Source organism: Pagrus major, chromosome 19, assembly GCF_040436345.1.
Source record: "Pagrus major chromosome 19, Pma_NU_1.0".
Classification (NCBI taxonomy): domain Eukaryota; kingdom Metazoa; phylum Chordata; class Actinopteri; order Spariformes; family Sparidae; genus Pagrus; species Pagrus major.
Genome location: NC_133233.1, coordinates 26,905,314 through 26,918,869, shown reverse-complemented (window position 1 = coordinate 26,918,869; position 13,556 = coordinate 26,905,314). Strand labels below are relative to the sequence as shown.

General features: G+C 42.1%; 2 protein-coding genes across 2 annotated transcripts; both read right to left on the bottom strand.

Moving 5' to 3' along the window:
* Positions 1-704: 704 nt before the first annotated feature.
* Positions 705-2,899, bottom strand: rpl22l1 (ribosomal protein L22-like 1). The gene is made up of 4 exons (XM_073488010.1): positions 2,875-2,899; positions 1,461-1,574; positions 1,075-1,196; positions 705-912 (listed from the first exon to the last, which is right to left on the bottom strand). The coding sequence occupies exons 1-4, from the start codon at positions 2,881-2,883 to the stop codon at positions 768-770; spliced, it is 390 nt and encodes a 129-aa protein (XP_073344111.1). The 5' UTR covers positions 2,884-2,899; the 3' UTR covers positions 705-767.
* A 2,728-nt stretch (positions 2,900-5,627) lies between these two features.
* eif5a (eukaryotic translation initiation factor 5A) lies at positions 5,628-11,733 on the bottom strand. The gene is made up of 5 exons (XM_073488005.1): positions 11,713-11,733; positions 9,381-9,568; positions 8,172-8,276; positions 7,155-7,286; positions 5,628-6,772 (listed from the first exon to the last, which is right to left on the bottom strand). The coding sequence occupies exons 2-5, from the start codon at positions 9,546-9,548 to the stop codon at positions 6,707-6,709; spliced, it is 471 nt and encodes a 156-aa protein (XP_073344106.1). The 5' UTR covers positions 9,549-9,568; positions 11,713-11,733; the 3' UTR covers positions 5,628-6,706.
* Between the last annotated feature and the right edge of the window lie 1,823 nt (positions 11,734-13,556).

Here is a 13,556-nt window from a genome sequence, read left to right as displayed (position 1 = left end):
AATAATCCTAAATAAACTGATTACAGGTGTTGGTTCATTTTAGAGGATGTAGTTTGAGGTGCTGCTGAATCACATCGGTGATATTTAGCCTGTCCAAATTGATATGAATGAGGTGGACTAAATAATGGAAACATCTATTACAGTACTGTAAAATTATCCCATCAGACACCTTCACAAACACACAAGTTGCTGATCAATGCAACTGGACTTTATTTCATTTTCAAGGCCTACAGTTATAAAAACATCCTGAATTTCTCCGTTTTTATAAACCTTTCATTAACGGTGACTTTTTCTACCTTTGTCCTGTTTTAAAATCTCCTGCTAATGTAAAGTTTTATAGATTTTAAATGAAGATATCTTTATTAAATCACAAGGTGGCAAAGTCTTCTCAATACGTTTCATTCTGACTGGTGAGTCAAAACGCAGATCAGTGTACGGGCTGTGGAGATATACAGGTAGTGACGATAACAGTGATTTCATGTTTTTATTATATATAATAATTAGTTCAGCGCCTCTTAAATAATTCCCATTTCATTCCGGTCTTGCTTTGTCAGAACACTTGGCTGTAATGAACTATGACGCCGTCATAAAACGGAAAAATTCAAGTTGAATTGGAGGTGTGTTCGCTCTCAACACCCATCACACGTTTCGATGTGCAGATATTTTGTCTTAGTAACAATAAAAATAAAAACAAGACAGAAATGTTGTTTTTCCACGTTTATTCTCCTGACACACACACAGACAGCTGTGAGCTCTGCTGCGACCGTCTACTCGTCTGCCTCCGACTCCTCGTCGTCCTGGCTGATCTGGAAGTAACGCAGCTCGTACGTCTCCTTGTCAGACGCCACCACTCTGAGCCAGTCACGGAGGTTGTTCTTCTTCAGGTACTTCTTCGTGAGGTACTTCAGATACCTGGAGGGGAAAGGGGAGCATTGCTTAGTCCTAAGATATTTGAAGCGCAATAAAATATGAATTAGTCTGGTTTCTCTTTTGAAGCAGCAGTTTTCTGATTTCCCATAATGTTTCCTGAGGTTCCATCATGAGCGACGTTCGCTCCAACACATCTCATCTCACCTTTTGGAGAACTGCTTCTCAGACGTGACGTTGATCTTGTTCTTCATGCGGCCGACCTGGACGATGTTACCCAGATTCCCCGTCTTTCCGTTGACCTTTATCCTCTCTTTGAGGAAGATTTCCTGTGGGACAGAGCACAGTGACACACTAGGGAAGAGAACCCTAGTAAATTAGGAGCTAGGGAAGGGAACCCTAGTCCAGACACGGGGTTAGCTGCTTGCAGAGGTCACTAAATTAACCCTTTCATGACTACATTATGGAAAAAGTTACGGTGTGAGAAAACAATGAGGATCATGGATGCAAAGGAAATGTTGTACTGGGTTTTTTACCGACGTTCACAGCGTCTCTAACACTTAAAGCACAGTAACTTTTGCAGTTAGACTTACAAAGTTTGCAGAATCCAGGATCCCGTCCTCCACAGGGTGGGTCAGGTCCAAGGTGAACTTCCATGAAGCTCCCTTTTTGGATTTCTTGCCGACAGTCGGCCTCCTCTGTTTGATCTGACAGGTTAAAAAACAGGGAGCAAGATCAGAAACTTTGATATCAGCAGCAGCACAGATCTGAATCTGCTCCTCTTTAAAGTCACTATTCTTACTTTTACTGCTCCGCTTACACCAGTTAACTACCACATCTTACTTTACTATTTACAGACACTAGATTCATTTTCGCTGGTAGTAAATTTATAAAGACATCTGTGACGATTAGGTCTGTGAATGCACCATATTCTTCATCACCATAAAGCTGTAAGCTACCTGTAGTCTAATTATTGTTTCCTCCCTCTATTCTATCATCTTTCTGGACTTGTCTCAGCGTTGAAGTACAGCGTTTCTCAACCTTTTCGACTTGTGACCATCGGTACAAATAAACAGTGACAGGCAGCAACTACCTGAATTTTACTGACATGTAAAAACATTTGTCAATAAATGTTAACGCCAACAAGTAGTGAAACCAAGTACATTTACTCAAGTACAGTACTCTACTCAAGTATTTACATTTTTGTCACTTTATACTTCCACTCTGATAGTTTCAAGGTAAATATTGTACTTTTACTCCACTACATTTATTTGATAGCTTTAGTCACTAGTTACTTTAAAGGTTTCATGCTGATTTAATTGACAATTCAATGAAAAAACATGATTCCAATAGAAAAATGCTGAAAATTGGATGTAAATATATTTATAATTTACTTTTACTTGTAATTTAGACACTTAAGTACATTTATTGCCAAATACTTGGATACTTTCACTATGGATGACTTTCACTATCACCAGAGTAATATTTTGACAGGTTATCTTTACCTTCACTCATGTATGACTATTACGTACTTTTTACAACACTACCGACAAATAACAGTGCTAATCTGAGATTTAAAAATTAAATCAAGCTGCCTCAATTCATTTAAATAAGATTAATAATTAGGTTATCTTATATTTATGTCATGCCGAATTAACTAGTGGGTCAGATACTACATGTAGACTTACATGTACGGATCAAGTTATTCAGTTAAGAGGAGGAAAAACACTGATATAAAATAAACGCGATTTTTTCTCAGTGGAGCTCGGCCCCCTGTAACGGGCTGGTGAATGGGACACGTGTACGCTACCGTCAAGAATACTACGAGCTAATGCTAACTCTGCTAGCTCGCTGGTTTGCTTCCCTTTAAACCCGCTCATTGTTCGACACACAGCTCTAAAGTCAAAGCTTCACTTCGGTTTACACGATATTGAGTGGATTAAATCAGAAAGGCGAAGGAATTAGTAACAAAAAAGCGTAGATTCGGGAGGAGCTGGCCGGACTTACCGGTGCCATGTTAAGAGCTCGGAAGGGAAAGAGGGAACCGGACGTGACGCAGCTGTGACGTAGCTAGCGCCGCGTGGAACGCCCTTACCAAATATGGTGAAGACAGCAGAAATAAACATTTCCACACATGAATCTGAGAAAATGGCTCGAGTGAAGACCAGGAACAGCTTTTTTAACAGGGAAACGTGTCTTTTATGCGCTGAACACACAACAGCTGCAGCTGCACGTCACCAGGGTCAATCTGAAAACTTCACAGTTTAACTTTTACCTGTTGTTTCAGCAGCTGTCTGTGTCAGGTGACCAGTCCAAAGGTCAACCACAGCCCAAACACACCCTGATAATAAACCTGCTGAGCCTGGTTAATCATTCACACACACACACACACACACACACACCAGGGCCTCAGACCTGCTAACATCAGTCAGCTGCATTTGTATGAACTTGCAGAGAGAAAACAAAAATCCATCCAGATGAGTCAGAGCAGCCATGACAGACGCGCAGCCTTCTTTCCATTGTGGTGGTTTGTGTGGCTCGGCGTGCAGGGAGGCTCACATGACTGTTCATCATCACACCACCATGGAGGACATGTAGGCCGGGCGTGTCTCCGCTCTGCAACTGAAGACACGTTATGTGCTGCCATGACTACATGTGCAGACACACAACAGAAGGAAATACAGCACAGATCCAGGAAATGTTGAAGCACAGGCTTTTTTTTCTCCCTCTCAGTAGTTTCAGTCGTGTTTGTATTTGTAGAAAAACCACAACTTTTTCTCTCGTTGCCTTCAGCTTTTTCAGTTCTCGAGCCCTCTAGACTACCATCACATTATTACCATCATGAGGACCGTACTTTCCTCTGAGAACAGCTCGTTTATTCACTTATGGAAAAGAGAAATACTTTTGAGTTTGTATTATCACCTCATTAATATTGTAAATATTAAAATTCTGAGTTTTTCTCCAAAACTACATACTTCCCCTTTAATCACCTTCACTACTCTAAACTTGTTAAAGAATAAAGCTCTTTTCATAATTAAAGTGCTCCAGCTGGTTAAGCAGGTTTTACTTGTATCCAAACTGAAGTTTATGAAGACATCTTCAGTTGAATGAACCAACAAAATAGTTTTGAGTTATAGGACAGGGGTTCCCAAGCCATTTATGATTTATGGACTGTGTTTTGTGATCTATTTTCCTGGAAATGCCAACACAAGTTTAAATGTTTAAATGACAGTGAAAACACCTGTGGGTCAGAGGCAGACTGAAACAAGGACCGGGACTGAAAAAAGGCCCGCTGACAGTGAGGACACTGGAGACAGTGAGCAGAAAAAAGCTAAATACAACCGAAAACATGGCCACAGCTACATGAAATTTGGTTTTTAATGGCGACTGGGGATGCAAATGCTCCAAACCCCTGGTCTGTGGTGTGAGGGGGTAAAGCTAGCCAGTGAGGCTTTAAAGTCCACCTCCTGGTCCGTGTTGGAGGGAGCCCGGGCTTTAAGACGCCACTGACAACTTCTGTCTTTGAAAAATAAGTCTACCCACAAATGCTGGAGGGAACGGTGACACGGTTGGTGACCATATTAGGCCAAAAATAGACATTTTGGAGAAAAATCTAGGAAAGGACACCCGCCTGGACCCACTGAAGCTCTGATACAAAGTATTACCTGCCCACCTGAATAATGTTATGTTGCATATTCTGGTGAAAATGATTAAATGGATGAAACTTAACGCTTCCACAACACAGAAGTCAGACATGTTTACATGATGGAAGACAGCTGCAACTAACAGTGCCCATTTTTTTTTTTAGAAGGAAAAGGACACCAGTTATTGACTATTGGTTAGGATTCTTGTACCATAATTTTTATTTTCATCCATTTTATTTTTTATGTACAGTCTTTGCAGGTATACATCAGGTAACTGCAAGTATGATCTACCCCTATAATGGTGCAATTTTATCTTTATGACAAGTGAAACCCAATCTCAAGGTGATTTTCTTCTATGTTAATTGTCTGTTACTGTGCATAAATGGCAATAAAGTTTTGAAAAAAATGTTTTGAGCTTGTAAACACACAGAGGCGAAACCCTCTTTGAACAGAAGTTAATGGCGAGACAATTGTTTTGATTCTGTTTGAACTGTACCACAGACTACATGTTTGAATTTAAAAGATCATTTTGCAGTTCAATAAAGCCGTTAAGATGGTAAATCACCATTTAGTTTAGTGTAAAACCCTCCTCACGAACATCAACTCACAATCACCTGAACAAGTATTTAAAAAAAAAACCCAAAGAAGTCTGGACATATTGCAGCCAGTCATCCCCGAAGAAGTTAGTTTTAAGAAAGCCAATTCACAGAAGCAGCTCAGAATAGGTTTTGGTCAGTGTTACATCAGACACCAATTACGTGATTGTTGGGTATGTAGACTTTCAAATTATGTCCTTGCACAGTCTTATACTTGATTAGTTTTCTGACAAACTGCAATTTTAGAGTTCAAGTGTGATCTTTTAGATTGAAAAACATCCCGTGGCACAATTCAAACCAGAAAAAAAAGTGTCTTGCCATTCACAACCACACCTTTCACCACACTTCACCTCTACAACCCTGACAGTTCTGAGCTTGTAAACTACACATTTTGGGATTAGGTTTGTTAGGATTTGAGCACTTTAAAAAAAAACAATCCACCATTGTGTGAGCCACACCGTCACGTTACCACAACGACTTCAAATTACTGGGTGTATTGGAGACAGAAAGCCAGACATAGTTTGCAGTTTTTGTCCATTTGTTTCATCGTTTTATTTTTGCCATCTCCAGTCAGGTGACAAAGGCCTCGAGTGAACAAAAATTTTGCAACTCTACCACCCTCCCCAACCCGATCGAGTCCCTCAAAAGAACCACACGCCTCACTGCAAACCGCCTCCCACATTTCGGAGGCCCACACCGCTACACACTCATGCCTCTCAAAACAAGATATAACACTCCTTTTGTATTGGGGGATGACCGGGGCAGCGGGGTGAGCCCTCGACTGCCCCGGTGGACGAGAGGTGTGAGTGCACAGGACCCTCACGCCCCTCAAACTTCTACACAGACAAGAGACTGGCATCACGAGGGTAAATCACTGAAGCTTGTTTCTGGTCTTCTTGGGGGAAGAAAAAAAAAAAAACTTCTCTTTTCTTGGTTTTAGAGCTTTGACATGCTGGGGTGGACCTCAAGTGCTCTAAGTGCTAGCCACCACCATTACCAGCAATTAGGAGAAAAATGGACCTTGTCGCACCCAATCCACTCAGGAACCAGAGCAAAAGGCCATGCTGGAAAGCGATATGGCTGCTAGAGGGACAACCTAAACCAGAATTTAGTATCTACAGGGGCAACCCCTCCCTCCCACTGCTTTAACAACTCAAAAACTGCCCCCCTTCCCTTCCCTCTAAAAGGCTAGACCTGCTATATTCAAGAATATAAAAAAATAATCATACAAAAGCTGAATCCCGTTGTTATTTAAACATTCAGGAATGTGAGTGGTGAAACCAACACTTGAAGGCAAAAATAAGCAGGAATGAGCAACTGATCATTATTTTTGAAGTTGTTTTATATAAAGTAGATTGTTACCAAACAAAACCTCAGCGATCAGGCGGAGGACCACGCAGCGAGCTGCAGTGGAACTTTCCCAACAGCAAATGGAAAAGAGAAACGAAAAGGGGAGAAAAAAAAAGATCAATGATGAGAAATCACAACAGAATGATTGAGGTTGTCTGTGAAGGCCGACGCTTTGGTGACAGAACCAATGAGAATGCAAGAGACTGGTTGTGGGTGGTGCTTGTTGCCTGGGCAGCAAAGTCCGTCTCCCTATTTCTGGGCCAAGACCTTGGTAGCGACAGCACATTCATCCCCCATGGCAGAAATCACGGTGACCTGCGGAGAGTGAGCACACACAACATGTTCGAGTCAATCATCTGAAACTTTACACACGCGGCTCACACGCCTCACATTTCCCCCGAGCCATGACTTTCTGCTTCAATTCAGGACTGAACCCCGTCTGCTTTCAGGAGTGAAAATTAAAAATGTCACAATCATAAAACACATGGTAGACACATCAAGACGTGTCGTGTTCTCACTGCTGTCGACAATGTCAAATATTTGCCATGTCGTCATTTACATCTTTTAGTTTCTGGTGTCGGGCGCCTTCCTGCCTGTAAGCAGGCCAGGAATTACACAGATCCACCAATTATCCTGTGACCCCTGAATGATCTGGTACATCTGCGCTGTGGTTCAAAAAGGATCTGTTTACACTCACCATGAATTCATCACCCGCATCGAACTTTGCTTCGATTTCCTTGCCGATGTCGTTGTCAGGGACACGCAGGTCCTCCCTGATGTCGCCGTTGTCGCTCATCAAGGACATGTAGCCCTCATTGATGTTAACCAACTGGAAGGTGAGGACACATTAGAAAACTGTCAGTGACCACATTTACTGCAACAATTAACTCACAGCACACGTCCTGACTGCATTGTGCCGACAATTACACAGAAGTGCTGGTTACTTCCATTTTCTTGTTCATATTAGAAGATGATGCTCAGAGTTGGAGGGGAAAACTGGATCACAAGCAGAATTACTGCAGTCGCCACGCCAATTCTGGGTGTGTTGAAAATGTTTAGCTGTTTGATAAATGTACTCCTGGTCAAATTAAGTGAGCAAGTAAGTTTTCTCGATGTAAATTGAGCGAGCAACCTGAAGTTACTGAGTAGGGATACACAGATTATCAGAGCAGATATTCAGCACTTTCCCCGACTATCAGCATCGCCATTTTCTGTGTCCAATTGCCGATAAGATGCATTTATTTAAAGAATGCACAACTTTAGCTCTGGTGCGGCAGCCTCTCTCAGTATGTGGTCAGCACTCTGTTGTCTCAGTGTCCACAGCACTATCTGATATCACGTGTAACAGCTGATCAGCACTGAATTATCTGTATTTGCAAAGTAACCAGCAGCTGAATTGATCAAATAAATGAAGTGAAGTAAAAGCAAAGTATCTCAAATTTGTATGTAAGTGCAGTGCTCGAGTACATTTTAGTTCATTACATTTTATTTTGATTATTTTTTCCTGTAAATGCATTTCGGTCCCAGCTATCGGTCTCCTCAATTACTAATAATCAATATCAACCCTGAAAAGACGGTCAACCGCTACTACTCAGTTCCAGTCTGACCACAAAGAGCTGAACATGCTTTAAAAACACCCAACATTTCTTACTGAGTTATACACTTTTTGGTAAACTGCTGTGACACTTGTGAGAGACGGTATGAAGCTGCATACCTGGTAGTCTATCCTCTTGATGGAGGGAACTTCCATGTTGTGGGTGGAGGGGCACATATCTTCATGCTTCTTGTTGGTGAAGATGTCGATACCAACCAGGTTAACCTGCAGAAGAAAATGTTTATTATTACACAGTGATGTGAAGTATTTATGAATCCTGTCCCAGTGAAACTTTGCTGTTCAACTGAACTAAAAACATTGATTTACACCAGGCCCAAAAATCCCCGTTTATTTAAAAGGTTATGTAAGAATTCATTTAAAACAAAAAAATCAACTGAATTTGAAGGGGTAACAGTTTTGACATGTCGAGGACATCTTCGTACGGTGTCCCAGATGTAATTATTCAAGTAACCAGTCAGCCCCGAGCCATTTTGTACCTCAAGAGGTGATACTCCGATAGTAAACACCAGCACTGCTCAGGTGGTAGAGTCAGCTGATACGACCGCTAGCTGCTCGGTTAACTGTGCTCACTACCAAACAGCAGCTACAGTTAGCGGTTACCTTGGTGATATGTTGCCATCTATTTGTTAGGAGTATGAATTTGACAGGTGGGCAATTCTTACATACTGCACCTTTAGCAGAGAGAGTACATATGAACACATACTGCTGTAACACAGTGTAGATAAATTGTGTCCGGTGCTCTTGGAAAGTGTGAAAAAGACCAATTAAAAAACCAGAAGCAACCCAGGCGCTCCACTTTAACACTTGTTGATGTTTGAATCTCTGGTTTTTGGTCATTTTTAATCTGCGGTCCGTGTACAGACCACGAGTCATGGCATGACAGATAAAAATGTTTCCCCCAGTTTAGGAGGCAGGTGCACGGGGATTTCAATGTACAAAGTATTTCACAATTTTTAAATCAGTAAATAAGTGATGCCAACTTTTAAGTGTTCAACCAGAATCTTAATTTTTTTTTTTACATTTATTGTGATATTGTGAAGTCCCACCGGAGGTTAAAGTCCATGTGGGAGCACCCTGGTGTTTGAAGAAAAAGATAAGCAGACTGTGCATTACAAGAGCAGCACTTCAGGCAGCTTGGCTCAGACTGATGTGAAATCTGAGATCATTAAACCCAAGCCGAGCCTCCCGTCTCTGCCAAACATCTTTGACGCCGGTTGAGTTTTTTCCCCTTTTAACATTGCACTGCAGCCTCTCAGCTGCTGTCAGTTTAAAGGGGCTACATTAACCACGGTTTGAGGATGATTTTACCTTGGCATGTCCGTGCTTGCCGGTCTTGGAAGTGGACATCTCCACAATTTTGCAGGGACGTCCCTTCAGCACCACATAGCCGTTCTTTCGCAGAGCAGAGCACTGCATGGGGTAGGTGGCGGAGGCGCCAGACTCGCCGGTCGTGAAATCAAGATCGGGATCTGCCATGGTGCGATGGGTCAGGGGCGCTGCAAAAGATATTCACACATCAATACATTTGGCTCGGCACTGATTAAGAGTCAAATACATGTTAACTGAACATTTACGAGCTGTTTTTAAGTTTGTATCTAGGCTAGAAACCAATACGCTCGGAGCCGAGAGGCACAGACAGGGCGAGAAGGTCAACGAGCGCAGTGATGGACGAGCCCATTGCTGGTTCTGCAGGAGCTTTACCTTTGTGTTTTTTTAAAGATCAGCAGTTTGAGGTTTTTACATGACGGCTGCCACAGTCGCACCAGCGTGTGAAGTAACGTGACACCAGCTACTTCCCCTCGAATTAACCCAGCTTCTCATCTACAATTAAAACCTCCAGGGAGACGTACCAAAAACACTAACTCACAAAACACTTTCTTTATGGCCAAATTATTATTTTACATTGATGAAGCCGACTTTAATATGCCCATTTTTTCTCATTGTTAAAGGGACACTAGATTTGGAGAGGAAAAACTCATAATTTATATATTTACAATATTAATGAGGTAATGATACAAACTCAGAAGTATATATTGTTTCCATCAGTGAATAAACAAGCCATTCTCAGGAAAACACCACCGTTTGAAGCTAGAAAGGTGGCAGGGTCCGCCACACATTTAAACAAAGTAAAACATGAAATTGTGTTGTTTTTAAGAGCAGTTTGTTTATTCAGTCATTAAATCAAAGTTTGTTTATTTAGTTTGGTTCAGTCAATGAAGATCTTTCTGATTAAACTGCACTTTTATTAATGAAACTACATTTATGAGCTGCTTTTATTCACTCTTGACTTTTAAATATAATTTTTTTCCCTCATATTGTGAACTTTGACTAGTCTGCACCTGAAACACAAAAGGTAAACCCCCTGCGTGTGAACACCTGATTGGCAAATCACACCATTTCAGGTTTGCAGCGGGCTAAATGACACTTTAATGGCCCGGTCCCTGCCCGGGTTGAGCTCGGAACCACTGCAGCCTTTTCAGGGCCCCACTGTGCGGTTCGAGCGCTACCTTGCTAATCGATATCGCGAGATCTCGAGAAAAGTGGCATCCTCATGATCTGCTCCGCCGATTTCATTAAGTCCGCTGTGAGTAATTAAAGTCAAACTAAAAAAATATTAAAAACACACAAAGCGACACCAAAATGTGGAAGTACGGACAATTAACCCGGGTCGACACGAGGGTGGACGGCTGCGCCACTTCAGTCCTACCAGCAGTTTTTTTTTTTTTTTTTGGTGTTGCTAACTGCAACTTCAGCTAAACTTCATAACTCATCAAAAAAACTAACATCGGCTAATTAGCAACTAAGATATATTAATTATTTCCAGATAAGCAAATTAACTCCGAGGGGGGGAACTACAGCGGTGATCGCAGCGGTCTCACACGGAACACATTAGCTAACGCAAGCCGAGAGAAGTTAGCGTTAGCTTGGCCTGGAGTTTACAAGTGCAGCTGCGCCAGATAACGGTAACGCTACAGCGCCAGCTAACAATACCGAGGCATTACGCAAACATTAGCTCGTGCTGGCTCATATTTTCGGTGTGAACAAACTGCATTACGTGAACTCGCGTCGTAGGAAGCCGCTTTTGAAGCCGCGGCGGGTATTTATCCGACCAACACGCGCCGCCGCTTCGCAAACAGCGGATACCGTTATACGACTGTAGCGGTGGCTAATGCGATGCTAACAGCGGCTAGTCATGCTAGCAGCCCATTCAGCTCCGTCCAAATAAAGGCAGGGATTGACGCTCGGCCGACAGCGGCTGCGGTGTTTAAGCTCGCTATTTTTACGCGATAAATCGTTTAAAAAGACGGACGACGCGCAGACGACGGATTGTGAACGCGCGGCGGAAAAAAAAGCAGAAATTAGCCGAGAGAATGACAAGCGACTTCCCCCCCGACCGCGCCGCCGAAGGCCGCATGTCCCTTTGATTCAACCCGATAGTGTTAGCTGGATCGCGGACACCCACACCCTGCCCCTGCGAAACCTCCTCCACCGCCGAGAAATCAAACAACCACCTCCCCGGCTTCTCCGAGCGGCACACGGCTACTTTCATACCCACGGATCCGTCCTCGGCTCGCTTAAAAAACCGTTAGGTCTCCCGTTTATCCCCCCAAGGCAGAAACACGCGCCATGCCACACTTACCTTCCACGAAAAAGAGGACCGTGAATGCGCATGCGCGGCCAACTTTACTGCAGCATCCGTAGAGGAAGGAGGGAGGGGGGGGGGGGGGCGTTCGTGGGTTCCGGTTGGAGCCTGGCAGAAAGGGATGCCAGGTCCGTGCCAATCAAACCTGGCAACTCAGCAGTTTAGTCGTTCTTAGGCAAAGGGCGTCTGTTTTTTTTTGTTTTTTTTTTGGTCTCAAGAAGAGTTGGAGCGCCTCGTTCCCACCGCTGTCACAACTTATTAAGGTTTTATGTTAAAAAAATATGTGTTTATTCGACAAGAAGACACAATGCACACATGGAAAACAAGAAGAAGAGAAGGGAGTCCAGAGCTCAGCCTTCAACATGCCTGTTTTATCCAGCGCTTTACCCTTCAAAGGAGCATTCTGTAGTTTGGGGGAAGGTTTTTTTATCAGAAGAGAGAAATCTTTATTCGCTGAGTTTTTAAACAAACTAAATAAACAAACTCTTGATTGAAGAAACAAACTGACCTCAGAGGACAACACAGTTTCATACTGTTTGACTTTGTTTATATGTGGCGGACCCTGCCACCTGTCTAGCTTCAAACAGTGTTCTGGAACCTTATTTTCCTCTGAGAACAGCTTGTTTATTAACTTATGGAAAAAAATACATATTTCTGACTTTGTATTATCACCTCATTAATTCTGAGTTTAAATTTCCTCTCCAAAACTACGTAGTGCCCCTTTAAGCCTGACGAGGAAGCTTCAACTGGAACGATTCTTGTCACAGTTCACAGCTGCTGATTAAGAGTGGGAGCTTTATCAGCGATCCACAGTGTGCAGAAGGTCTCTGTTGGAAAACTTCAGTTTTAACCGCTGTTTTAATAATCTTTCCTCGTCTTGTTTTGTCTTACCAACACTCCAGAAGCCCGAAATATTCAGTTTAGGATTTTTAAAAGACTCAGCAACCTGGTACACGACGATGTTGGAGATGTAAATACCGACACTAGCACCTGTTTGTGTTTGTGTGTTGTATCCATGTGGGGGTATATGTTTCACTGTATTGCTTTCTTTGGTTGTTGTTGATGTATGTTTGCTGGTATATGCTTCAAACTACAAGTGCTATTATTGTATGAATGCTGATTATTCTGAAAAAACAATAAAAAAAGTTTTCAAAAACAATATTCAGTGAGGAAAACAATCACATCCTCATATTAGAAAAGTTATGAACAGAAAATTGTTGGTGTTTCTGGCTTCAACGGGTCATTTATTAACAAAATAGTTGCACGTTGACTAATCAGCTCATATAATTTGAAATATTAACCTTTTGATGCATGAAATATTAAATCACAGTCATATTTTTATTTTATTTTTACTCAGAGTCATGCCAATAATAAAACATCTACTTTTTTATTTTTCAATGTTATTTTGAAGGAGTTTCTTGAATGTTTCCTGCCATGGACACTGCATCAATGGACACTGTGCATCAATGGACACTGTGCATCAACGGACACTGTGCATCAATGGTACACACAGTGATTCAGGAATAACTGTTGAATCTTTTTATTCTCAGAACATCACACAGATAAAAACAGTATTTTCAACCTGATAAGAGATGTTAGAAAAACTTTTAACCGGATTTTAATATTCATTTTCTTGTACATTGTTTTTCTGTGGACTATTGGACTGATATTTAAGTATATATATACTTTATACATGACTTTTCTTTGCTTTATTAAGGATACGCAAAGAGTGACAGGGGATGACGTGCAGCAGAGGGCCACTGGTCAGATTCAAACCCTGGGCCTCTGCAGCAGGACACCATCAACTGAGCTACTGGTGCGCCCCCTATTGGACCTGCATA